Source organism: Aegilops tauschii, chromosome 6 (assembly GCF_002575655.3).
Source record: "Aegilops tauschii subsp. strangulata cultivar AL8/78 chromosome 6, Aet v6.0, whole genome shotgun sequence".
NCBI lineage: Eukaryota > Viridiplantae > Streptophyta > Magnoliopsida > Poales > Poaceae > Aegilops > Aegilops tauschii.
In genome coordinates, this window is record NC_053040.3 from 474,292,214 (window position 1) to 474,317,512 (window position 25,299).

Here is a 25,299-nt window from a genome sequence, read left to right on the forward strand (position 1 = left end):
ACAGTCAGCCCCATGCCATATATGTATATTGTTTTAGCCACTATTCCATGTTACTAGGTATGTGCCTAGGGGCGTGTGACCTGTGCGATGGCACAAGGGCTTCAATTTTTAGGGGCCCCGAATTTCCTTTTTTTAGCTGTGGGGCTCCAAATTTCTGACCCGTCAATTCACCCACATGCTAGCCCATGCGGTTGCGCATGTCAATTCCTATTCATCGCTTATTTGTGGCAGATTGTTGAAGTTTCGCACATGCAACACACTCATGGGCCGACCCAATTCACGCTAAGTTTCCTGGTTTTAGGAACCTTCTAGAAGGTTCCGGTCCAGTTCAGGTAGGTTTTTTCTCTTCCTTCTGGTTGTTTTACCGATTTTCTTCTGTTTTAATAAATGTTCGGAAAGGAATGTTCGAAATTTCAAAAATTGTTCGCTATTTCATTTTTTTTGGAAATTTCAAAAAGCGTTTGCGTTTTCAATAAATATTGACAAACTTGAAAGAATTTTGTGTTTTCAAAATATGTTCACTGTTTTCAAAACAATTTGAAATGCACTATAGTAAAACCGCGTGCTTCGCTATGTGGGCCGCACCCTCTACGTGCTCCCGTTGGGCACGGTCACGGTCACGATCAGGCAAAGGCCCTGGATTCTCTAAAAATAAAAGGCAAGGGCCCTAGAATCTCGAAGCAGGCCTGCCTCAACTCGACGAGTGACAGGGCCACTCCATGTCAGACCGAGTGAGCAGTGGGACAGAAGGCCGTTGAGCGCACCACAGCCGGTATGATAGCCGGACAACATCGTGAGCTATAGGAACAGGCAGCAGGCGCTTACCATTGCTGGTGGCCGAGGGCGGCTACACGCGAACAGAGCCCTGGCTGGTACTTTCCCCATATAGAGGTAGATCGAGGTGGCGTGCTCGAAGCAGCCAAACGGTAGCGCCCAGCTGACTCTACGGGTGGAGCTGGGTTCGTCGGCGACCTGGATGTTCATGAGGGACGCCTAAGCGTCTTTTTCGTCCAAACTGGTACGATGTCGTTCTCACACATGATTAGTTTACAAGAATAGTGAACTAGTATATCTAGTATAAATCGGAGAGTAAGCTATCTTGCCTCTTAGTTTCTAGCACTCACGATTCAATCTTATTGGAATGTCTTTGTCAATCTTGCAAAGAAAATAACGACACTTTGATTAGGCCCCTAACATCACCGACTCGGCTCTGCATGTTAATCTTCAACTCACCATAGAGTCTAGTGAGATTTTAGGTCCATACTCAATAATATCTAGTTGAATTAAGGCATCTCCTCTTAATCAGAATCCTCGGAATCTGGATAGTCTACAAGGCCCTCAACTGGAACCTTACTTATGTTGGAGACTTGGTCATGATGATAATTGTTCCTGAATGTGATTGCTTGTGCAGCTCTTGAATTGTATGTTTGAGCAGCAACTTGATCATGACTAGATGAATTTGAGCCGTTAGCGTCATCAACGATGCCATCTTCTCCTGTTTTATGTCCTATACCTTCACATGGTTCGTCACTAGAAGGACCATTGGAATACTGGAACTCGTCAAAAACAGCCCCAAGTTGTAAGGCTCTTCGCATTGCTGCAGATACATCAACGCCTTGAGTGTCTCCAAACAAGCTTGGCATCTGAGATGAATTAGAAAGACTAATTAATCACTGAAGTGTTAACTTTATTTTCTGAGTAATATAATATATAAATAACTTTCCATTGTTAGCTCACCATTGTTCTTTGGACATCGTCTTCTGAATGATAGCCCGACATGTAAGGGATTGTATGACGAGTCTTCACGGATTTAGAACTTGAGGCACAATTCCCGTAGCTATCCATAAACATTGCCATGTTTTGTTCCCTTTCCATACGCTTTCGATGTTTCTTGAAAATATAAAATACACAATTATTAGTAGACAATCATTCAAAGATGAAAACTTTAGTTCATAAATTAGGTACTAGAAAACACTATATAATATCAGGCCTTTCGTTTTTTTTCAAGTCAAAAATTTGGGTTCACTGTTCATCTGTATTGTTAACTTATAAACAAAAGCATTTTATAATAATTTTTCTAATACAAGACACTTTGGCTTATTTCAGTCAAATTACATGTTTGACTTAGCTCATTTGAAATGACTCCATACATGCTCCAGAGTTCAATAAATGTGTATTGGGAACACACCTGCAGATGCGCAGAAATTTGTTTCCTCGTAACAGTATCCACGTTCATGATTATCTTTATCTTGCTGGGCGATGCATCTGAAATGAATTAACAGGTAAAATTTCATATTATCGATTTTAAATCGAGAAGGCTAATCCTGAAGTGAAAGTGCTTGGGCCTAAGATGGGTAGTTACTTGCTCCAAGTATTTGAAGAGCATATAAAAACTTGCTCTCCAGGAAAGGTATCCATTTGAAATGAGTGGTCGTTTTAGTTCCATCCTTTTGCTGTGCTACAGACTCTCCAACTTCTTCTCCATCTTGCGCTTTATCTCCAACACCTGTGTGTGCACAACATAATACTTTAATATTTGCAGTTTCATGTTTTCGTGCAATCCAAAGGAAGACAAGACTTATTTTACTTGACACAATTCAGGTTACTACCACATTGAGAAGATTAATATAATGTTCTGGAAAGCATGCACTAAAACAGACGTCTCTAACTTGTACTACTATTACATATAGCTAATTGCGCGTTCATAAACGGAGGCATACATATTCTAGTGACTCAACACTCATATCCGACATATACCTTACACCCAACATATTCTAATGTAGGAAGTGATTTGATTTGATTTGACTGAGTTAATGCAAAATATTTGATTTGATTTGATTGAGTTAATGTAAAAGATTTGCTTTGATTTTCGATTTTCCCATGTCCGACGTATAGCTAGAATGACCGATTTAATTTGATTGAGTTAATGCAATTATCTTACACCCACCAAGAGAGGCATATCAAAATATTTAATTTGATTTGATTGAGTTAATGCATGTCGTGGGCGAGGGGAGGCTTCACCAATGAACATGCGCCACCAACTCACCTTATTGGTAGAGACTCATTCCATTTCAAAGCACCTATCTTTTGAACCTCTTAAACTTTTGCCAAAAAATAATGGCCCTTCTACAGTTGGGGGGGGGGGGTCAAATTGATGGCTAAAGTTTGACACAAAATGTGTGTTCTTGAAAACATGGAAGGAGATAGTAATTATTTGCCTTGGTGAAGAAAAAGAGATAGAGATGAAAATAATTCAAGAGAAGCAATGATATTTTACTCTTACTCTTATGTTTCGTGCCAATCTATAAAAAGAAATCTACTTTGAAATGGATGTATTGTACTCCAAAGAATGATTGGATTGGCCATGTGAAAAATTGTACATTAAAATAGATTTTCAATGAACCATTAGATTATAGTGTTAAGATATTTTCTAGAAACTATAAGCATAAATACTTTGTCATAAGATGTTAATTTCAACCTTGAAACAGATACTTCATCCTGTTCAGCCTAAGAACTTTTACATCAAGATGTTGCCACATATTGTGAATGGTAGTAGCATCAAGAGGCTTCTTCGCCAAAAAACGAGCACCAAGTTCAACAGATCTCTTCATTGTGTACATTGTTGTATCTGCTGACATCACTGCTTAAAAAAAAGACTTATCAATGTCACATAAAAGAAGATGCGTGTGCATGCAGTTGGAGACAATTATTAGTGAACATACTGATCACTTGAAGGTTTCGATGCATATCTTTGGCTGCTTCCAGGAACTGAAAGCCATTCAACTCTTCCATGTCCACCGCTGCTATGACAAAATCAACATCATGTGCTTTCTTTTCAAGAATACCGAGCGCTTCTATGGGACTTGTATAGACTGCCACTGGAAAACAAGATCAACTTCACTATCTGAATGTAATGACATCTCAAAACATGAGAAGAAATGGTTTCCATGAAACGTTGAAAATGTATATTTTCATAAAGATGAAGATAGTTCCTCTTTCATGGGATGTAGAAAACCTTACCATAATAGTTCAATTCAGAGAGCATGGATTTTGCAGAGTTGGCATGGAACTCATCTTCATCAATGACCATCACGATGAGCGCATCTGAGGGCCTTCCTTCTGCTCTTTCTGCCATGGGGTTTCTCAAAGCGAGAGCTCTATTTGCTTCTATTTTTCTGTATGCGTGAATGTGGCAATTGGGCATTTGTGGCTATTTATAGCTCAACAACGTTTCTTCTGTTTCACACAGTCATGTTTATATAATATAAAAATTTAATACATTACTGTTAAAAAATGCAAAAGAGCTAATAGCACAAAGTGGCCAGGTGTGGCCCATGCATCCTATAAGGTGACACACATGGTGGGATAGAATCTGACACAACAATAAATGAATCACCCCCCCTCTCTTCCAAAAAAAGAGTTACCACCAAATGTAGATTGTTCAATAACCACGAAAGTACTAGCTACATAATATATACAAACCAAGCAAACATATATGTACGGAAATGATATGTTTCACCTAAAGTAGTGGAGAAAATCTATGTGTACACTTGTATTTATATTTGTTATAGAAGGCGTCGAATTCCAAAACGACAAAGCGTAATGACATAACACATCACATGGATGCGACGACAACGTAAAAACAAAACCACAATTATAACACCATTTTTCGGAGGAGCTGCACTCAGCGGCGATTCTACATGTAAGCTGTGGGGTCAGCTAACCGCAAAACTTTTTTGTATTGCAAGATTATTCTATTTGTATTTGTGCAAAAAAAAGGATGTTTCAAAGTGATCAGTGCACTTGAAACCACAACTCTTTGGTGATGTCGCAGTCACTGGCGGCACAAATCAAAATGAAAAAGTGATGTCGCATGGATGTGAACACAATGTAGTGGCGAGGTCAAAGTTATAATCACATTCTCCTAAAGAGTTGTAATATTGTTGAAACAATGGACATAGAGTCAGTGTTCTGTGTGACCCTCAAATTTTAGAATTAAAGAACATTACTTTCAGAGGTGATTTCCTACGTGAGGTCCATAAGTCTGCACTAGAAACAAAGTTTCAAACATAATAGAGTACTCTACTTTAAGTACTAGTTGATCATGAGCAAGGAGTCTAACATGGTCTCCTAAATTGTGAATAGTGAAATTTGCTATGGATGGCTGGAGACTAGAATGGGTACACAATGGGCGGTGCCGTTTGGATGGTCTGATGTCATTGGTCACCCGATATCCAATATGGGTGGCCAAAAGTTAGAATGGATCCAAAGTGGGTTGCATCCTTTGGACGATCAGATGTCACCAGTCAGCAGATATCGGCTATGGCTAGTCAAAAGTTAGAATGGCGACAATGTGAGCTGCACCCTTTGGATGGTCTGATGTCACCGGTCAGCAGATATCTGGTATGGGTGGTTAGAAGTTAGAATGGATACAAAATGGGCTGCACTCTTTAAATGTTTGTGACATCATTTGCACTACATTAACTATAGTGTATATGTTCTCACACCCCTCAACCACCAATGGATCTCAAATAAATGAATCTAGCTCTTGTTTTTAACCAAATCAGGTTGTGTAGATTCATGGTTTCACATTTACACATGGTTATCTCTTTATGACATGTGTCCAGTCGTATTTCTCCATGCACGAACAAGTGAATGTTTGTCACACTGGCTTTTGGTGTATATGCATACCACCTTCTTTTTAGAAAAAAGGCCGAGGCCCGGCATTAAATCAATGACGCCCTTACAGACCGATATGCCACGAAAGCAACACAAAACAGAAAAAGAACAGAGCAACACAACAGCTCAAGATACAAGACACACAAGAAACAACTAATCCGCCGCCGCCGCGAACGTGCCGAAGAGGAGGGAAACCATGGAGGATGATCCAACACCGGAGTCCGGAGGAAGCCCGTTTGCCGTCAAGACCCTGAGAACACACACGGCTGGCACACCCTCTAGTTCTGCCTCCGAAGAGGGCACACCCTGCCCTCTCGCCCTAGCTCGTAGGGCGCTGCGCCGTCGGAAGGCGGAGATGCTCTACCCGAGCACGTGTGGACATGGCACATCCGGTGGCCTAAAGGGATGAAGACAGGAATGAAAGACCCACGTTGTCGAACTAGAGGCAAAGAAGAGGCCGGGAAAAAATGGCATCCACCCCTGCCACTAGAGTGTTGCCCCATGAAGAACACCGGCCGCCATGGCGGCCAAACTTCAGCGCAAGAGCCGAGCCTGCCACCCCGCTGTCCAAAGGCGACGCCTTCAAGAAGGTGACGACGCCGGAGCGTCGCCGCCGCCCAAATGGAGGATTTCAGGTTTTCACGAGGGACACATGGGGGAGGGAAAGGGATGTACCTCGGTGTGGCCCAGAAGAGGGAAAACGCGCCCGCTGCGCCGTCGACGTCGTGGCCGTCACCGCGGGCCAAGGGTTTCCCCCAATCCGCTCCCTCGACCCTAAGCACGCCACCCAGCCTGCAGGCCCGACGAACCAGAGGACGCCGGAGTCCTGAGCAGATGGGGCTCGCCGGGCCGCGCGCGGAGATGCCGCCCTCTTTAGATCTGGCGCAGGGAACCGGTGGAGTCGGCTCCCGCACCGAGCCCCCGACCACCGCCTCCTCGTTTCCCGCGCAACCAAGGATGCGTCTCCGTGTGCTAGTGACCGCCGCCTACTGCCATGCACGCGCCGCCCTCGCCGCTAGGGCCGCCGCCCCAGATCCAACGCCCTACACGAACCATGGGGCGGAGAGGAGCCGCGCCGCCACCTTCCTTGGTGGTCGCACGTCCCAGCCGGCGACCCCTCAGGTAGCGGCGAGAAGGGGGAAGGGGAGGGGGAGGTGGTGCACGACGCTAGGGTTTCGCCCCCGGGTCGCCACCGAGGGGCGACACCAGGGAGAGGAGAAGCCGATCACCTCATATGTGTACCACTTCCCAATGTACATTTTGCTTTTAAATTACTGATCAAACACCCTTATACTACTACGAAGATATCACATATGGAGACTCTATTATATTTTCTTCTTTGAGAAACACAGTACAAAGGCAAACGTTCACATACATGCACGAACACTCGCCCCTATGAACACACACACACTCATAGCCCATCCCTATGATCACCTTCAAGAGACAAGACCAGCAAATCTTAAGACTAAATTTCTCGGACGAGCCAAAAAATAGATAATTATCATAATATTTCTTCCGCAGATAAGGTAAGCATCATTACTATCAGGAAAAATGAGGTGCAACATTTCCTTCGATAAATGCACAGTGACTCGTGTTTGTTGTATATAGTGTCGGATAGGAAACTTTATATTGCACATATGTGTACTGTAGCTATGAGCATGTAACTGATGAGATGATTTAATAAATATTTTTTCGTAAATGCATGACCACTATTACAGTTTGGTACATTAGAAACATGCAAAAACGTACACCACAATGGCTGGGGCACTTGTGGCCGTAATGAGGTATCGTCGGTACCCATGTCTGACGTGTATGCCAAACCAAAAAAAAAAAAACAGCGCGGCTCGCCTCCACCATTGCTCACGGCGAGCTCGTGTTCGTTTGGCCACACCCACCGGTGGAGTTGGAGTCCTCAGCTTCCTGTGTAGAGAGCGGAGAGGATAATGGGTTATGTTGGACACCATGGACCACCTGTAGAGGAAGGAGGCTCACCTATGTCACTCCATCGGCACCCTCGTCTAGAGAGTCCTTCAGCCTATTGAGAGACAACAAGCTACTGATCACACCGTTATAGGATCTCAAGTGGCTCGCCGAGGAGGCCACCTCCCTGACCTCAAGAAGCTCGCCCTGAGGAATTGAGAGAGATATAGAGAGAAATGGTGGTGGCGGTGCAGGATCTGGTCAGCGGTGAGGTGTGGGTCATTCTGCGAAATATATACCATCCTTGAAATGGGTCTATTGGGTCGATATATTTGCACAGTGGTCTATCTATCATCAATTTTTATGCGAATGACCACATTGCAAATGGTGAACAAGTACATACTTTGTCTATCATATGCCACACACAAGCGTTTCTAAACAACCGTGTGCAATGTTTCTTGCACACATTTCTGATGCCTTAAGTGTGCGACACGCGGTGCTAATAGGTATATTCTGTAGTAGTAGCCATTGTAGGCATAGACTGATAGACCTAGTCATCCATGTACAACTTCGGTTGTTCATCTTTATGTAAATATGCTAGTTAAAATTTAAGAAATGATGACGTTGATATAAAAAATTATTCATGAAAGTTCAGATACTATTTTCATGTGACTAAATATTTATTTTTTTAAATATGTGAATCAACGATTGATGACTTTGATTGCATGCATATTTTTGGACAACGATTTATAACAAGTATAGGCTGGGAGCTCAATCAATTTTATTGCCAACTTGCCATGTTTTAATTCCAATACTCTGAAATCATGAACCAACAAAAATAATATCCAATTAAAGGCGAGTAAAAGAATTCCTCAACAACAACTAAAACATTGAAAAACTGGAGATTACATATGTTTTCAATTAATAAAAAAATAACCAACATTTTCCTAAAAAAGTGTACATAATAGACATTGCCTGCCCATCTGCGCGGGCAATTCTACTAGTTGCCTGCCCATACATGAACTTTAGATGAACACTCTCAGGAGCCAATGGTGGAAGTTGCTGCCCTGTCACCGTGATGGTTCTAGAATTTGAAAACTGCACAAAACATGGCAAGGTACAATAAATTTGTTCCAAGTTGTCCTTAGTTGATATATATTGGTGAATACCTTTACGCAATTTCTATTATTCGCTTTTGTGGGAAAAAATAATTAGCTTCAGTCGATTCTCCGGCTCTGGCTGGCCGAAATTCTTTGACCCGGAGACACGCAAGATTCTTTTCAGCAATATCCTTGCCAAATCTCTTTGTCAACGAGGAGTTTGGTGGTGCGAGGCCAACGGACATTATACATATGACCGCTGAGACTAAGGAGGGCTACAGATTTCAGACAGTTGTGGAATGCATGGTATTCGGCATCAGTCTCTGATGATCAAACTTACAACAGGCTATGAAGAATAGTGAAAACAATGAAGGGAAATCAACTTAGTCCATGATGGACGGATGGATGCACTCTATCCACTACCTGTTAGAGATTCTTAATAAAATGGAATCTACCAACTGGAAGATGAGAGAAGAAATAAACTGCATTTCCACAACATGATGAACAACCAGATAAGAGAATCAAACCCCAAGTGAGCTTGCATTGACGATACAAACGTCGTGTGGTAACTATTGTATTGTCACCATCAGTTACATGGTTATTAGTTTTGGTGGAACAACAGTCATTCTGAACTACACCGGAGTGCAATCCAATTTAACACAAACTGAATACTTACAGATTAAAAAAGGGTGGCATACTCTGGCAGTCAAACAGGGCACATAGGCTCAATTTCCATTGTACATAGTCATGTCCTCACCCAATTTCTATTTTCCAATAATGGAAAGACGACAATGTTCTGACCAACCATGACGCATTTTAAGACTTCGACCAATTGGAAACTGTTTTCGTGAGTTGCACTGATCAACCAACGCAACCAGAACATGATGAAATGCAAGAAACTAAATCTAGCGATAATGGCCAACACAGGACCACCATTACAGACTAACAAAAGGCTTAACACCTACATGACGACCGAGGACACATCTTTGTAGCCATTAATGGTGGAAGCTCCAGGGCCTCGTGCGTTAGGAGGATCCTTCTGGAAACTGAGATCTGCAGAAAACATGAAAGTGTACGATAAGTTTGGTACCAAGATGTTTTTGTTCAATCGTGCCAAAGATCAGCAGCCAGTATCATAACAACCCCTGCCGTTATGTATCTGCAGATATCAAATTTGAGATGTAAATTCAGTGGCTGTATCTGCGGACACATCTAACTTTTTTTAAATATGTACCTACAGACTGAGACTGACAAGGATCGGAACAAAGACGGGAAGTTTCTGACTTTACAGAAGCAAAGACGTACAGAACCAGTTTCAAGACCAAGAAGAGATCAAATGAACATGTTCAAAGCAAAGAATATGAAGTGAAATTTAGGCATACACCGAACATTCAAGCAGCAACATGACTATTTCTTCAGACCTAAATGACCACAATCCTTACATGGTCAGAATACAATCCAATGCTAAATACAAGAGATCACCATCGTTATATCAAACAAGGCAACCTAGGATGAGGTGAACTAAGTGACTGCCTTGGTGTCCTTGGACACGTGCGTGGTTGGCGACTTCGTCGGGGATGACGAGGCAGATGGGTGTCCGAATCTCGCAGGATTTGAGGGTGGACTCGCGGCGAGTTCATGAATTACAATGTCAGGCCATGCATGGCCAGATTGTAATGGTCCGGTAGAGGCTACTAGACAAATATCCAAGTCCAGTATTATCCATTCATAACTTGCAATCTGAGTGCGACTACGACAGTTGATGCTAATATGCTCACGAAGATCCATTTATGAACTCCTACGAGTTTATTCCTTGTTTGGTCATAGTGGGGATGTAAACCGGGTCCCCACTTATCGGTCTAGTAGTTCAATAAAGCTCTTTTTGTGGGAAAATGAACTATCGAGTTAAGTAAATCTAACTAAACGGGCCTTGCAGCGTCATTTGTCGCGCCATTGACATGCCTAGGTCATAAATATTATACCAGGGGGAAATTGTATTTTTCTTGTCTGAGTTAACACCATTAGTAACCAAAATTGATGGAATTTCATATTAGGAACAAAACTTCGACCATGTGTCAAATAGGGAGGATTTTATTTTTTCAGGGCCAAATAGGAAACCACATTTTTATTCAGGGTCAAATAAAGAATACTCTAAAGAAGGAAAATATAGAATCCTTAATGAATTTATCACCGCAAGTCCACAACCACCATTTCACCTCCTCAAAGACTCATTGTGGCGAGAAAGAGCGGAGTGACTGGGAAGAGCATTAATGAGATGGTAGGTTTTCGATGGGTGTTTGATGGTTGTCTATCCTTGAGCAGTGTGTTTTTTCAACAAAGAGAGTAATGGAAATTATATACAGACTAACAAACAACCTAGAAAGACACATGTATTTTTTTCAAAAAGGAGGCTTGACCCTCGGCCTCTGCATCATTAGGATCCACACATACATGTGCTAGAACATTGCACAAACAACCGAGGAAAATAAAAATACAGAGAAGCCCCTAGAGGTCCCTGAGCGACGGCCATCTCGCCATCAGCCTTCACCGCTGCCAGAGAAGAGAAGCAAACCACGAACTGAAAAGCACATTTGCAGAAGGCTCCTTTCATGGACCTCAAGAATGTGAAGCTAGAGGCGGTGACAATGACGTTGGGGAACATCGGCTGGAAAAGACCCCCGTACTTCTCGAGCCCAAGATCCACCTCGACTGGAAATCGTAACTTGTATTCTCGAGCACGAACACACTCAATGAACATGGCATGTTTAGAAAGAAGCAGACAATCACATGTTGCATATTACTTACCACAATCCAGAACAACACTAGACAGGTGCATGAAACATCTTACCACAATTACATAACCGGTTCAGGCCTGGCACTAAGTTCATGAGATGAGCAAAAGTGCACTAGGACTACCACGGCACTTCAAACCTCGACATGTTATGATTTATGACAACATCCAAGCAACAAGCTACACAGAAATACATAAGAGTTCATATGAATAGGACACTAGTAGACGAAACACCACAACTTCATGGCACTAGATCCGAGGGCCTCAAGTTTGAATAACGGGGATGATCTGATCATATATAGATCGAAATTGAACCCTGCATAAACAACAAAGGACACAATGAGCACATGAAGTCTCGTACCGGAAGGAATGCAGGGAATATTATGAGAAATTTTGTTGGTTGATCTAGCTATCAGAATGTTGGAGTTAAACACGTCTCCGTCTTCTAGCCGGCTCGGACTAGGAGTCAGTCACCTAATAGGTTTATGTATAGGCTAGCTATACTAGTATATATATGGAACCACCCCTTATAATCTTTGTACCGATCAAGATCAAATCAATACAAAGAAAGTTTAGGACCGATACGGTCCTGTGGCCATCCAAATCGATCAAATGTTCGTGTACGTAGCCTGCGCCGAGTCGATCAAAGTACAGATCGATCAAGTGTGCGTACGTGCTCGTATTGTGTCCCGGCTAGAGGTGCTAGTGCTTAGTACTAGTACACGTCAGGAAGGATCGATTGGAGATAAACTAGCAGGAGGATAGCTTTGTGTTGCGGTGCACCTCGACGTAAAAGCACTTCGTCGAGTTCGTCAGTGAGCTTCGTTCGTCATCGTCGTTCGTCGTCAGTCATATTGCCGTCACCGGAAGTACTCGGCGTCGGGACTGGGCCAACAATTGGTATCAGAGCAAGGTTGATCTTCTAGTAACGGAGGATCATGGCGGACGACGAGAAGAACAAGCAGCTGGCGGAGTACTCCGGCGCGGCTAAAGTATTTGCTGCTCCGGCGAGTTCGTCGTACCCATGATTTGATCGCGAGAACTTCGGGGTGTGGAAGGCCCTCATGGAGTGTGGCCTCCGCGCCAACGAGCTATGGGACGCGGTCGACCCAGGAGGCGACACCTTCAAGAAGGAGGGAGCCGAGCACCGGAAGGATCGGCAGGCGGCGTCGGCGATTTACTCGGTGATGCCGATGGATGTCCTCCAGCACCTAATCGCCAAAGCAACGGCGAAGGAGGTGTGGGATACGCTGAAGCTCATGTTTGAGGGACACACCCGCGTCAAGCAAGCCAATCTCCAAACTCTCCTAAGGAACTACGAGACTTTGGTCATGGGCGACGATGAGTCCGTGGATGCGCTTGCTTCACGGGTGGCTACTCTCGTCAATCGGATCCGCGCGCTTGGAGAAAACCTCACGGAGGCCTCGGTTGTCTGGCGGTTCTTGCGTGCAGCCCCTCCCCGGTACCTGCAAATTGTCACGGCGATCGAGCAGTGCGTCGATCTCGCGACTCTCTCCATCGACGATCTTGTCGGACGGTACAAGGCTCACGACGAGCGGATGCGGTACAGTCTTGGGGACGGGAGGAACGACGAGCTTGTGATGCTCACAAGGGCGCAGTGGATCGCTTTGTCAAAGGAAAAGCAAGGCGGATCCACGAGCAGCAGCAAGAAGAAGGGGAAGCAGCGTTCGGTGAGAAAGAACTTCGCCAACTCGGACGCGGACTCGGACGACGACTCGGAGGATGAGGCTGCACCACCACCGAGGAGAAAGTTTGACATCAGAAAAGTGAGGTGTTATAACTGTGGCCTCCTCGGCCACTTCAAGGCTGACTGCGAGAAAGCACCGAAGCAGAAGGCGCTCATAGCCCAGCAAGGAGATGATAGTGACATGATGTTGATGTGTGAACTCGTGGACAAGCAGGATCCAGTTCTTCAAGAGCCGGCTAAAGAAATTGTTGTGCTCGTGAAAGAAAAAGTTCACCTTCATAATCATGGTTCGGAAACTCGTGTCGATGCTACTGATGCGGGAGGTGACTCCGAAACTTACGTCGATGCTACAGACGTAAGTGCTAACTTTGCTGGATCGGATACAGCGAAAGCAGCGTGTGCTCGACCATGGAGAAGCAGTCTTTGTGTTGGTCAACTGGAGGAGAGGCCCGTAGGCGGCCGCAAAAGCGACACAAAAGACAATGACGTAATGGCGTACATGGCGCCAGATGTCCACGAAAACAACTCGGCAAAGAGCGTTGCAGGCGGTCGCCAAGTAGCGAGTCGGGGCGAGCGAGGCACACGCGTTCTGTTGCAAAGCCCAGCCATGTGTGTCGGAGGGCGCAGCCTAGCAAAGGACGGGTACCCAGAAGAAGCCAATCACTCCAGCGAGTTGGGCGGTGGTGGCCACTGCAAGCTAGCAGCTCAAGCATCACCACGTGGAGGCATGGTGCATGGGCCAGAACGTGGGCAACATCCAGAGGAAGGAAAAGACCCACTTGGGGAAGTGTCTCATGGTTCATACGTGGTGGCACCTGAAACTTTACTACGTGTAAATGATGCAGCACCAATCTCATGCGCAGGGGGTGCAGTAGCATCACTTGGTGGTGGCCAGTCAGCAAGTATGTCCAGTACTCTATTTGTCAGCCTAGAAGCGAGCATCGGTGGTGGCTCGCAGTTGCTAGCAGAATTGTACGCAGAAGATGACGTCACTTCGGCACCTATGTCGCCTCCGAAAGTACTGGAGAAAACGACACGTCCATCTACAACCGAACATCTACAGCCGGAGTTACACCCATATCCGGAGAAATTTCTTCGGATGATTAACCCGATAATGGTGAACGGGAGTGGGCGACGGTGTCTAGTAAGCCCCGAGGAACCGGTGGAATTTGTGGACGCAAATACAAAGGAGTGTTGGCGTCATGCTATGATAGAAGAGTTGGGGTCGATCCATGACAATAATTCATGGGAGCTTGTGGATCTTCCCAACAATGAAAAGGCTATGGAGCTCAAGTGGGAATTCAAGGTCAAGAAGGATGTTGAAGGGTGCATGAAGCACAAAGCGAGGCTACTAACCAAAGAGTATGTGCAAGAGGAAGGTGTGGACTTCGAAGAAGTGTTCATTCCCATTGCAAAGACGGAGTCGGTGAGATTACTCATCACTCTCGCGGCTCAGGACTCATGGAAGGTACATCACATGGATGTAAACTCTGCGGTTTTGGATGGCGAGATAAAAGGAGATGCGTATGTGAATCAACCATCAGATTTCATCAAAGAGGGAGAAGAGCACAAGGTACTGAAGTCACACAAAATCTTGTATGGGCTATGGCAAGGACCTCGGGAGTGGAACATCAAACTTGGTCGGACATTGATTTCTCTTGGATTTGAGAAAGCCCCACTAGAGCATGCAATGTACAAGCGAGGTGAAGGAAGGGATCGTCTACTAGTTGGCATCTACATCGACGACCTATTGATTACTGGAGCAGATGAAGAGGTGATTGCAAAGTTCAAGTTACAAATGAAGGAGATTTTCAAGAGGGATGATCTAGGTCTTTTGAGCTTCTACCCCAGGATAGAGGTACATCAAAAGACAGAGGAGATCACACTATGCCAGGAGGCATACACAAGGAAGATACTTGAAAACCGTGGCATGAAAGATTGCAATCTAATTGAAGCTTCAATGAAACCTCGTCTTGAACTGAGCAAGAAGAGTAAAGCACCCGCAGTTGATGCAATAGAGTATATTGCAGCTGCCACTGCGATGTGTCAAGGTGTGTGGCTAGGGAGGCTGCACGGTGATCTCATGGATCGAGATCCGGAACAATTGGTGCTCAATGTTGACAGTGAGTCTTCAACATTTCTACGCGAGGATCCAGTGCATCATGATAGGGGCAAGCACATTGATACGGTGTATCGGTACATAAAGGACAGCGTGAAAGAAGGTAAGATGAAGGTCAACTACATTTGCACCAATGATCAACTGGCGGATATGCTAACCAAGACTTTGGACCAAGAGAAGTTCTTGAAGATGCGAAGAAGGATCGGCGTCGGAGCTGTGACGTGACGACGTCGTGTTTAGGGGGGTGATTGTTGGAGTTAAACACGTCTCCGTCTCCTAGCCGGCTCGGACTAGGAGTCAGTCACCTAATAGGTTTATGTATAGGCTAGCTATACTAGTATATATATGGAACCACCCCTTATAATCTTTGTACCGATCAAGATCAAATCAATACAAAGAAAGTTCAGGACCGATACGGTCCTGTGGCCATCCAAATCGATCAAGTGTTCGTGTACGTAGCCTGCGCCGAGTCGATCAAAGTACAGATCGATCAAGTGTGCGTACGTGCTCGTATTGTGTCCCGGCTAGAGGTGCTAGTGCTTAGTACTAGTACACGTCAGGAAGGATTGATTGGAGATAAACTAGCAGGAGGCTAGCTTTGTGTTGCGGTGCACCTCGACGTAAAAGCACTTCGTCGAGTACGTCAGTGAGCTTCGTTCGTCATCGTCGTTCGTCGTCAGTCATATTGCCGTCACCGGAAGTACTCGGCGTCGGGACTGGGCCAACACAGAATGCTTGAATTCATACGAACTCTTCAGTTTTAGTCTAGCTAGCCATCAGGGCTTATTCTGAGAACTTCTTGTAATGGGACAGTAATGGAACATGAAACTAAGCAGAAGTTTTAACTTAAATTTGGTAGGAAACATTTTGGGTAGCGCTTACACGAAACAGCTATAGAGCAGGGTGTCAAACTGTCCCATTCGAATAAAATAATGTACACTTCAGATTTCTGCCTTCGGTACTACCTACATTAGTCAAGACCACCTTACATTACCTAATCAAGCATTCAGTTGAGGAAATTAATGCTTTCTGTTGCTGCGCTAACTGATAATTAAGCTCCCTACTCTTGTGCGTTGCTAACATGGGCATTCTGCTGCATGTAGCTACCAAGCACATGTTGCAGCTCTAGTTGTTTAGCCAGTGTTACCGTTGGGTTCCATCCACACCTATGGTGATGACAAGAAGCATCAATGCCACCATTAAACGTGCAACATTGTGGTTCCCAAGTATAGTACGGTGTCATGGTGGGCTATAAGGACGTAAAAAGTGGTGTGGATATATCGTCCTACTCTGCTTGGGGCTAAGATTTTTTTATCCAAGTATGTTAATGTATTGGTTGGCGACTGAAAGATAATAATGATGAAGAATGATGATGGCAACTTACATGCGAACTTCAACCTCAATTTTTTCGTAAGGCACTCCATGGGCACATAGAATCTTTAAAATACGGCGAACTATCACATCTTCCGGCGTGCAACATATAATTTTGACTACCTTGAGATGTGGTGATAGCAATGACTGTTCCTTTAAGTTACAACTTTCATCAGTTTTGCTCAAATGATAATCCTGTAGTAAACAAAATATTTTGCTTAGGTCAACAAATGGTAAATGGTAACTTCAAAGACAAGCTATCTTACTCTGAGAATATATATACCTCAGAACTTTCAAGATCAAGCTGAAGCTTAAGTGTCTCTAGAATTGGTGAGTGCTGGAGAAAGTAAATCAATCCAGTAAAATCATCACCGACACACCATTCATTGAGCAACAATGTTTTTAACTTCCTAAACACAGGGCGCCATTTCAAATCCATTCTGAAAATAGATAACTGGAAATAAAATGGAGAAGGTTAAACCACAATTCAAGATCTGAATTCAGAAGTACAAGCTCCTTTTTTAGATACGGAAGTACATGCTTTGAAAGCTTTCTGATGGCTCTCTTTTTGTATAGCAATTAACAGTTAGCATATACCACGATTTGTAACCCAAGCTGTACTATAATCTCAATCCTACATCTATGAATAGTACACATGACTAAATTATCCAGTAGCGGTATGCATAGCAACAAATGTGTTCAAGAAACATCAAGATTCAAGCATGTGAATTCTGGAAAACATGCAACACATGTAAGGAACAGGCTTGATAAGATTATATTGACAAATATCTTCATGCAGACATACATGGAATCTAGTGGATGTCAAACAACAATAGGAGGTGGCGAAAAGGGAGCATACCCGTGTCGGATCATATATTTTCAACTTCAAATTTGTAGCACCCGACAAACTTTGCAGAGCCACGGGATAGTTGGTTCCACCAGGTTGAGCATCACATCCCTCACATGTTTGACACTTTGGCTTATTTCAGTCAAATTACATGTTTGACTTAGCTCATTTGAAATGACTCCATACATGCTCCAAAGTACAAATAAATGTATATTGGGAACACACCTGTAGATGCGCAGAAATTTGTTTCGTCGTAACAGTGTCCATGTTCATGATTATCTTTATCTTGCTGGGCGATGCATCTGAAATGAATTAACAGATATAATTTCATATTATCGATTTTAAATCCAGAAGGCTAATCCCGAAGTGAAAGTGCTTGGGCCTAAGATGGGTAGTTACTTGCTCCAAGTATTTGAAGAGCATATAAAAACTTGCTCTCTAGGAAAGGTATCCATTTGAGTTGAGTGGTCGTTTTAGTTCCATCCTTTTGCTGTGCTACGGACTCTCCAACTTCTTTTCCATGTTGGGCTTTATCTCCAACACCTGCGTGTGCACAACATAATACTTTAATATTAGCAGTTTCATGTTTTCGTGCAATAACAAAGGAAGACAAGACTTATTTTACTTGACACAATTCATGTTACTACAACATTGAGAAAATTAATATAATGTTCTGGAAAGCATGCACCAAAACCAACGTCTCTAACTTTTACTACTATTACATATAGCTGATTTCCCGTGCATTACAACGGAGGCATACATATTCTAGTGATTAAACACCAATCGTATCCGACATATACCTTATACCCACCATATTCTAATGCATGAAGTGATTTGATCTGATTTGACCGAGTTAATGCAAAATATTTGATTTGATTTGATTGACTTAATGCAAAAGATTTGCTTTGATTTTCTTTTATTGCCCGTGTCCAACATATAGCTAGAACGACCGATTTGATTTGCTTGAGTTAAAGCAAACCTTACACCCACCAAGAGGGGCACTGCAAAATATTTAGTTTGATTTGATTGGATTAATGCATGATGTGAGCGAGGGGAGGCTTTACCAATGAACATACGACCACCTCACCTTAATAGTAGAGATTCATCAAAGCACCTATCTTTTGAACCTCTTAAACTTTTGCCAAAATAATGGCCGTTCTACATTGGGGGGGGGGGGGGGGGGTTCAAACTCATGGCGAAAGTTTGACACAAAATTTGTGCTCTTGTAAACATGGAAGGAGAGAGTAATTATTTTCCTTGGTGAAGAAAAATAGATAGACATGAGAAATAATTCAAGGGAAGCAATGATATTTACTCTTACTCTCACTTTTTGTGCCAATCTATAAAAAGAAATCTACTTTGAAAGATGTATTGTACTCCAAAGATTATTTGGATTGGCCAAGTGAAAAGTTGTACGTCAATAGATTTTCAATGAACCATTAGATTATAGTGTTAAGTTATTTCGTACAAACTATAAGCATAAATACTTGGTCATAAGATGTTAATTTTGACCTTGAAATAGATACTTCATCCTGTTCAGCCTAAGAACTTTTACATCAAGATGTTGCCACATATTGTGAATGGTATTAGCATCAAGAGGCTTCTTCGCCAAAAAAGAGCACCAAGTTGAATAGATCTCTTCATTGTGTAGATTGTTGTTTCTGTTGACATCACTACTTAAAAAAAAATAAAAGACTTCTCAATGTCACATAAAAGAAGATGCATGTGCATGCAGTTGGAGACAAATAATTCATGAACATACTAATCACTTGAAGGTTTCTATGCATATCTTTGGCAGCTTCCAAGAACTGAAAGCCATTCAACTCTTCCATGTCCACTGCTGCCATGATGAAATCAACATCATGTGCTTTCTTTTCAAGAATACCGAGTGCTTCTATGGGACTTGTATATACTGCCACTGGAAAGACAAGATCAACTTCACTATCTAAATGTAACGACATCTCGGAACATGAGAATAAATGGTTTCCACGAAACATGAAAAGGTGTATATTTTCATAAAGATGAATATAGTTCCTCTTTCATGGGATGTAGAAAACCTTACCATAATAGTTCAATTCAGAGAGCATGGATTTTGCAGAGTTGGCATGAAACTCATCTTCATCAATGACCATCACGCTAAGTGCATCTGAGGGTCGTCCTTTTGCTCTTTCTGCCATGGGGTTTCTCAAAACTAGAGCTCTATTTGCTTCTATTTTTGTGTATGTGTGAATGTGGCAACTGGGCATTGGTGGCTATTTATAGCTCAACAGGGTTTCTTCCGTTTCGCATAGTCATATGTATAATATATATAAAAATAACATAATACATTACTATCGTTTTGCAAAAGAGCTAATAGCACAAAGTGGGCAGGTGTGGTCCAGGCATCCTACATGGTGACACACATGGTGGGATAGAATCCGACACAACAATAAATGAATCACAGCCCCCCCCCCCCCCCCCCCGAAAAAGAGTTACCACCAAATGTAGATTGGCCAATAACCACGAAAGTACTAGCTACATAATATGTTTCAAATATATACAAACCAAGCACACATATATGATCTGTTACACTTAAAGTAATAGAGAAAATCTATGTGTGCACTTGTATTTATATTTGTGTATAGTAGACATCGAATTCGAAAACGACAAAGCGTAATGACATAACACATTGTCGCACGGATGCGACGACAACGTAAAAACAAAACCACAATTATAACCACATTTTTCGGAGGAGCATCACTCAGCGGCGATTCTACGTGTAAGTTGTGGGGTCAGCTGACCGCAAAACCTTTTTTTGTATTGCAAGTTTAGTTATGTTTGTATTTGTGTAAAAAAGGACATTTAAAAGTGATTAGTGCACTTGAAACCACAACTTTTTGGTGCTGGCACCATCACTGGCTGAACTAATCAAAATGACAAAGTGATGTCGCATGGATGTGAACATAATGTAATGGCGAGATCAAAGTTATAACCGCATTCTCCTAAGGAGTTGTAATATTGTTAAACAATGAACTTAGAGTCAGTGTTTACGTGTGACCCTAAAATTTTAGAATTAAATAACATTGCTTTGAGTGGTGATTTCCTCCGTGAGGTCCATAAGTCTGCACGAGAAACAAAGTTTCAAACATAATAGAGTACTCTACTTTAAGTACTGGTTTATCATAGCCAAGCAGTCTAATTAACATGGTCTCCTAAATTGTGAATAGTGAAATTTTGTATGGACCGCTAGAAACTAGAATATTTACAAAATGTGTAGCGCCATTTGGATGGTCTGATGTCATTGGTCCGCGGATATCTGATATGGGTGGTCAGAAGTTAGAATGGATACAAAGTGGGTTGCAACCTTTGGACGATCAGATGTCATCGGTCAACCGATATCTAGTATGGATGGTCAAAAGTTAGAATGATTACAAAGTGGGCTGCATCCTTTGGATGGTCTGATGTCACCGGTCAGCAGATATCCGATATGGATGGTCAAAAGTTAGACTAGATACAAGTGGGCTGCACTCTTTGAATGTTTGTGATATCAGTTACACTACATTAACTATAAGGTTTATGTTCTCGCACCCCTCAACCACTAATGGTCTCAAATAAATGAATCTAGCTCTTGTTTTTAATCAAATCAGGTTGTGTAGATTCATGATTTCACATTTACGCATGAGATTAACTATAATGTTTATGTTCTCGCACCCCTCAACCACTAACGGTCTCAAATAAATGAACCTAGCTCTTGTTTTTAATCAAATCAGGTTGTGTAGATTCATGGTTTCACATTTACACATGGTGGTCTCTTTATGACGTGTGTCCAGTCATATTTCTCCATGCATGCAGCCTAAACAAGTGAATGTTTGTCACACTGGCTTTTGGTGTATATGCATACCACTTCCCAATGTACATTTTTCTTTTGAATTACTGATCAAACACCCTTATACAACTTCAAAGATATCACAGACGGAGACTCTATTATGTTTTCTTCTTTGAGAAACATAGTACAAAGGCAGACATTCACATACATGCATGAACACTCACCCCTATGAACGCACACACTCATAGCCCATCTCATGAGAACCTCCGAGAGACAAGACCGGAAAATCTTGGGACGGAATTTCTCCGACGAGCCAAAAAATAGATAATTATCATAATATTTCTTTCACAGATAAGGTAAGCATCATCACTGTCAGAAAAAAATGAGCTGAAACAATTCATTCGATAAATGCACAGTGACTCGTGTCTGTTGTATATTATAGTGTCGGATAGGAAACTATGGCACATATGTGTACTGCAGCTATGAATATATAAATGATGAGATGCTTTAATAAATATATATTTTTGTAAACACATGACCACCATTATAGTTCGGTACATTTAGAATCATGCAAAAACATCACAATGGCTGGGGCACCTGTCACCGTAATGAGGTAGGGTCATCGTCGGCATCCATGTCTGACGTGTACATGCTCAACCAAAAAAAGCAGTGCGGCTCGCCTCCACCATTGCTGACGGCGAGCTCGTCTACGTCTAGGTCACACCCATTCATGAACTCATAAGAGGCTATTCCTTATTTGGTCATAGTGGGGATGTAACAGGGGGGAAATTGTATTTTCTTGCCTCACTCAACACCATTAGTAACCAAAATTGACGGAATTTCATATAAGGAACAAAACTTCAACCATGTGTCAAATATGGAAGATTTTTTCAAGGACAAATATGAAACCACATTTTTATTCAGGGTCAAATAAGGAATTCTCTAAAGAAGGAAAAGAGTGAAACCTTAATGAATTTATCACTGCAAGTCCACAACCACCGTTTCACCTCCCCAACGAGAGTTGTGGTGAGAAAGAGTGGACTGACTGGGAAGAGCATTAATGAGATGGTAGGTATATTATGGTTGTCTATCCTTGAGAGTGTTCTTTTTCAAGAGGGAAGAGAGTAATGGAGATTGTATATAGACTAAACAATCTAGAAACACACATGTATTTTGTTCAAAAAGGAGGCTTGACCCTCGGCATCTGCATCATTAGGATGCACACAACCTATAGACATACATGTGCTACAACATTGCACAAACAATCAAGGAAAATAAAAATACAAAGAAGCCCCTAGGGGTCCCTGAGCGACAACCATCTCGCCATCAGTCTTCACCGTTGCGAGAGAAGAGAAGCAAACCATGAACTAAAAAGCACCTTCACAGACTCCTTTCATGGACCTCAAGAGTGCGCAGCTACAGGCGTGCCAATGATGTTGTGGAACATCGGCAGGAAAAGACCCCCATACTTCTCGAGCGCAAGATCCACCTCCATTGGAAATTGTAACTTGTATTTTTTAGCATGGACACACTCAATCAACATGGCATGTTTAGAAAGAAGCAGACAATCACATGTTGCATATTACTTAGCACAATCTAGAAACGACACTAGACAGGTGCCTAAAACATCTTACCACAATTACATAATCGGTTCAGGCCTGACACTAAGTTCATGAGATGAGCAAAAGTGCACTAGGACTACCGCGGCACTCCAAACCTCAACATGATATGATTTATGACAACATCCAAGCAACAAGCTACACAACAATACATAAGAGTTCATTTGAATAGGACACTAGTAGACGAAACACAACAAATCACATAAGAGTTCATAACTTCATATGAATAGCACACTAGTAGACTAAACACAACAACTTCATGGCACCAGATCCGAGGGCCTCAAGTTTGAAGAACGAGGATGATCTGATCATATATAGATCGAAATTGAACCCTGCATAAACAACAAAGGATCCATTGAGCACATGAAAGTCTCATACGAACTCTTCGGTTTTAGTCTAACTAGCTATCAGGGCATAATCTGAGAAATTCTTGTAATGGGATAGTAATGGAACATGAAAGTGAGCAGATGTTTTAACTTAAATTTGGTAGGAAGCATTTTGGGTAACGCTTACACGAAACAACCATAGAGGAGGGTGTCAAACTGTCCTAGTCCAATAAAAAAATGTACACTTCAGATTTGTGCCTTCGATACTACCTAAATTAGTCCAAACCACCTTACATTACCTAATCAAGCATTCAGTTGAGGAAATTAATAGTTTCTGTTGCTGCGCTAAGACCCCTACTCTTGTGCGAAGGTGAAGCAACTCGTTCACAAATCTGCTGGGGCCACTAATGGCGTCATAACTATTGGGGTCATCGCTGCGCAGTGCGGGCATAGACTTCCAAAGCATGCTCCATCGCTTAGCAAGAACACACGTCCGCACAGAGTCGTGGGAAGGTAGGAACGACATAAGATAGCAGAGAAGATCATTCGGGAGGGCCCCGCCCCCTGGCCAGAGTCGTTTCCATGGTTTCCTCGCCATTAAGCCTCTCTGACATTATGTCAAAAAGGTTGCCTACGCCGAAGCTATAGAGGTGTTGGATGTGGTGAGTCAGTGAGTGAGACCAGCCAAATGGAGAAGATACACAATAATCATGAGCTGACCAGATTAGCTCACCTGCAGCCGCTAGTCATGCTCCTCCACCACCACCTCCTCCTCCTCCTTGACAGTGCTCAGTTCTCCAAGCAACGCAAGAGGGGACTCTTCTCTCATGCCTTCTCACCTATAACTTGGTGGGGCAGGAAAACAGAGAATGTCGAAGGAAGGGATAAAGAGAAAGTGATGGGTGTTTGATGGATGTTGGTTGTTCTTATAGAAAAGAACTTGTATTTAATACCAGGAGGGTCTCGAAGGACCCAGAAAAGCTGCTTTAGTAATAATGTTGGCACAATATGAGAGCGGGCGAACCGAAAGCAGCGAGAAATGGTCCAAATTATCTTGTCATTCACTATATCATGGGATATGTGTCATCCTCTCTTCCGGAGAGAGCCAAATGAGAAAATACAACACTGAATACACGTCATGGTTTATAATTGACAAGATGGGTGGGACCATCGCATTATGTCATAGGCGTGTTAATGAATGCTGAGGTGAAGGACAAAGGCTCCATGGTTGGATGGTACTTATCAATTTAACCATGTGAGCATAACGACAACACTGCACCAACCTTGTTCTATCTCATGTGACCGGGTGCGTATCGCCTGAGATGGAGGAAGGTGGAGCAACTACTCCATGGAGGGGTTACATATTTACTTATTCTGGGCCGGATGCGATTGGATCCACATTTGTTTGAGGTGTGTGTGTGTGCGTGTGCGTGTGATGGACCGAAGGAGTGCTGACACATGATAGGGCAAATGGCGTGGTTTGTGAGTAAAACTTCCATACATGTACACCATCACACAAACCGTAGCCTTCAATGGCGAGCTTGCCCGTGTAGTTGTCCAAATTAGGAAATATGAATATAGAGTAACACATCGTGGAAGATGAACTTACCTACATTGATTAGGTTGAGGGTGGCTAGGAGTTCAGGTTGTGTTGGTGCATGGGTTCAGTGTGGCGTTTGAATATCCGAGTCTTGTGTGCACAGTTCCTTGGTCCTCACAATCTTATATGTTTACTAGCTGACCCGTTGTGCCAATTAGCGCAGAGACCAACAGAAACCTAGAAGTTAAGCAAACTATTTAAAGGATTTTTTTCTCAACTGTGTGCTAACGATTACGCTTGTGAAGTGTTTCTATTTGCCTTAATGGCGATAATTTCCCATAGCTTTCTTTGCAGATTTGTTTTTGATGCTCCGACCTTCCCTTGTATGGTAAATGTGACAGAAAAACAACAATTGGGAAATTAGGTGTACCATTTGAAGGAATTTTCTCGTGAATATCCTATAAGTAATTATAT

General features: G+C 42.8%; 1 protein-coding gene, 1 long non-coding RNA gene and 1 pseudogene across 2 annotated transcripts; all 3 read right to left on the reverse strand.

Annotated features, from left to right (window-relative positions):
* Positions 1-1,042: 1,042 nt before the first annotated feature.
* On the reverse strand, positions 1,043-6,897 carry LOC141026309 (two-component response regulator ORR29-like). The gene is made up of 8 exons (XM_073502557.1): positions 6,355-6,897; positions 4,021-4,236; positions 3,723-3,878; positions 3,479-3,640; positions 2,363-2,506; positions 2,189-2,265; positions 1,738-1,890; positions 1,043-1,643 (listed from the first exon to the last, which is right to left on the reverse strand). The coding sequence occupies exons 2-8, from the start codon at positions 4,202-4,204 to the stop codon at positions 1,299-1,301; spliced, it is 1,221 nt and encodes a 406-aa protein (XP_073358658.1). The 5' UTR covers positions 4,205-4,236; positions 6,355-6,897; the 3' UTR covers positions 1,043-1,298.
* A 4,578-nt stretch (positions 6,898-11,475) lies between these two features.
* On the reverse strand, positions 11,476-19,924 carry LOC141026310 (two-component response regulator ORR29-like; annotated as a pseudogene).
* A 2,965-nt stretch (positions 19,925-22,889) lies between these two features.
* LOC141026311 (uncharacterized) lies at positions 22,890-24,299 on the reverse strand. The gene is made up of 2 exons (XR_012188212.1): positions 24,019-24,299; positions 22,890-23,291 (listed from the first exon to the last, which is right to left on the reverse strand). It is a non-coding gene; the product is annotated as an uncharacterized lncRNA (long non-coding RNA).
* Between the last annotated feature and the right edge of the window lie 1,000 nt (positions 24,300-25,299).

Coding starts and splice junctions, on each gene's coding strand:
- LOC141026309 (XM_073502557.1), bottom strand. CDS start 4,204: ATGCCCAATTGCCACATTCACGCATACAGAAAAATAGAAGCAAATAGA. Junction 3,641..3,722: donor TCGAAACCTTCAAGTGATCA/GTATGTTCACTA, acceptor TTTTTTAAGCAG/TGATGTCAGCAGATACAACA. Junction 1,644..1,737: donor ACGATGTCCAAAGAACAATG/GTGAGCTAACAA, acceptor AATTCATCTCAG/ATGCCAAGCTTGTTTGGAGA.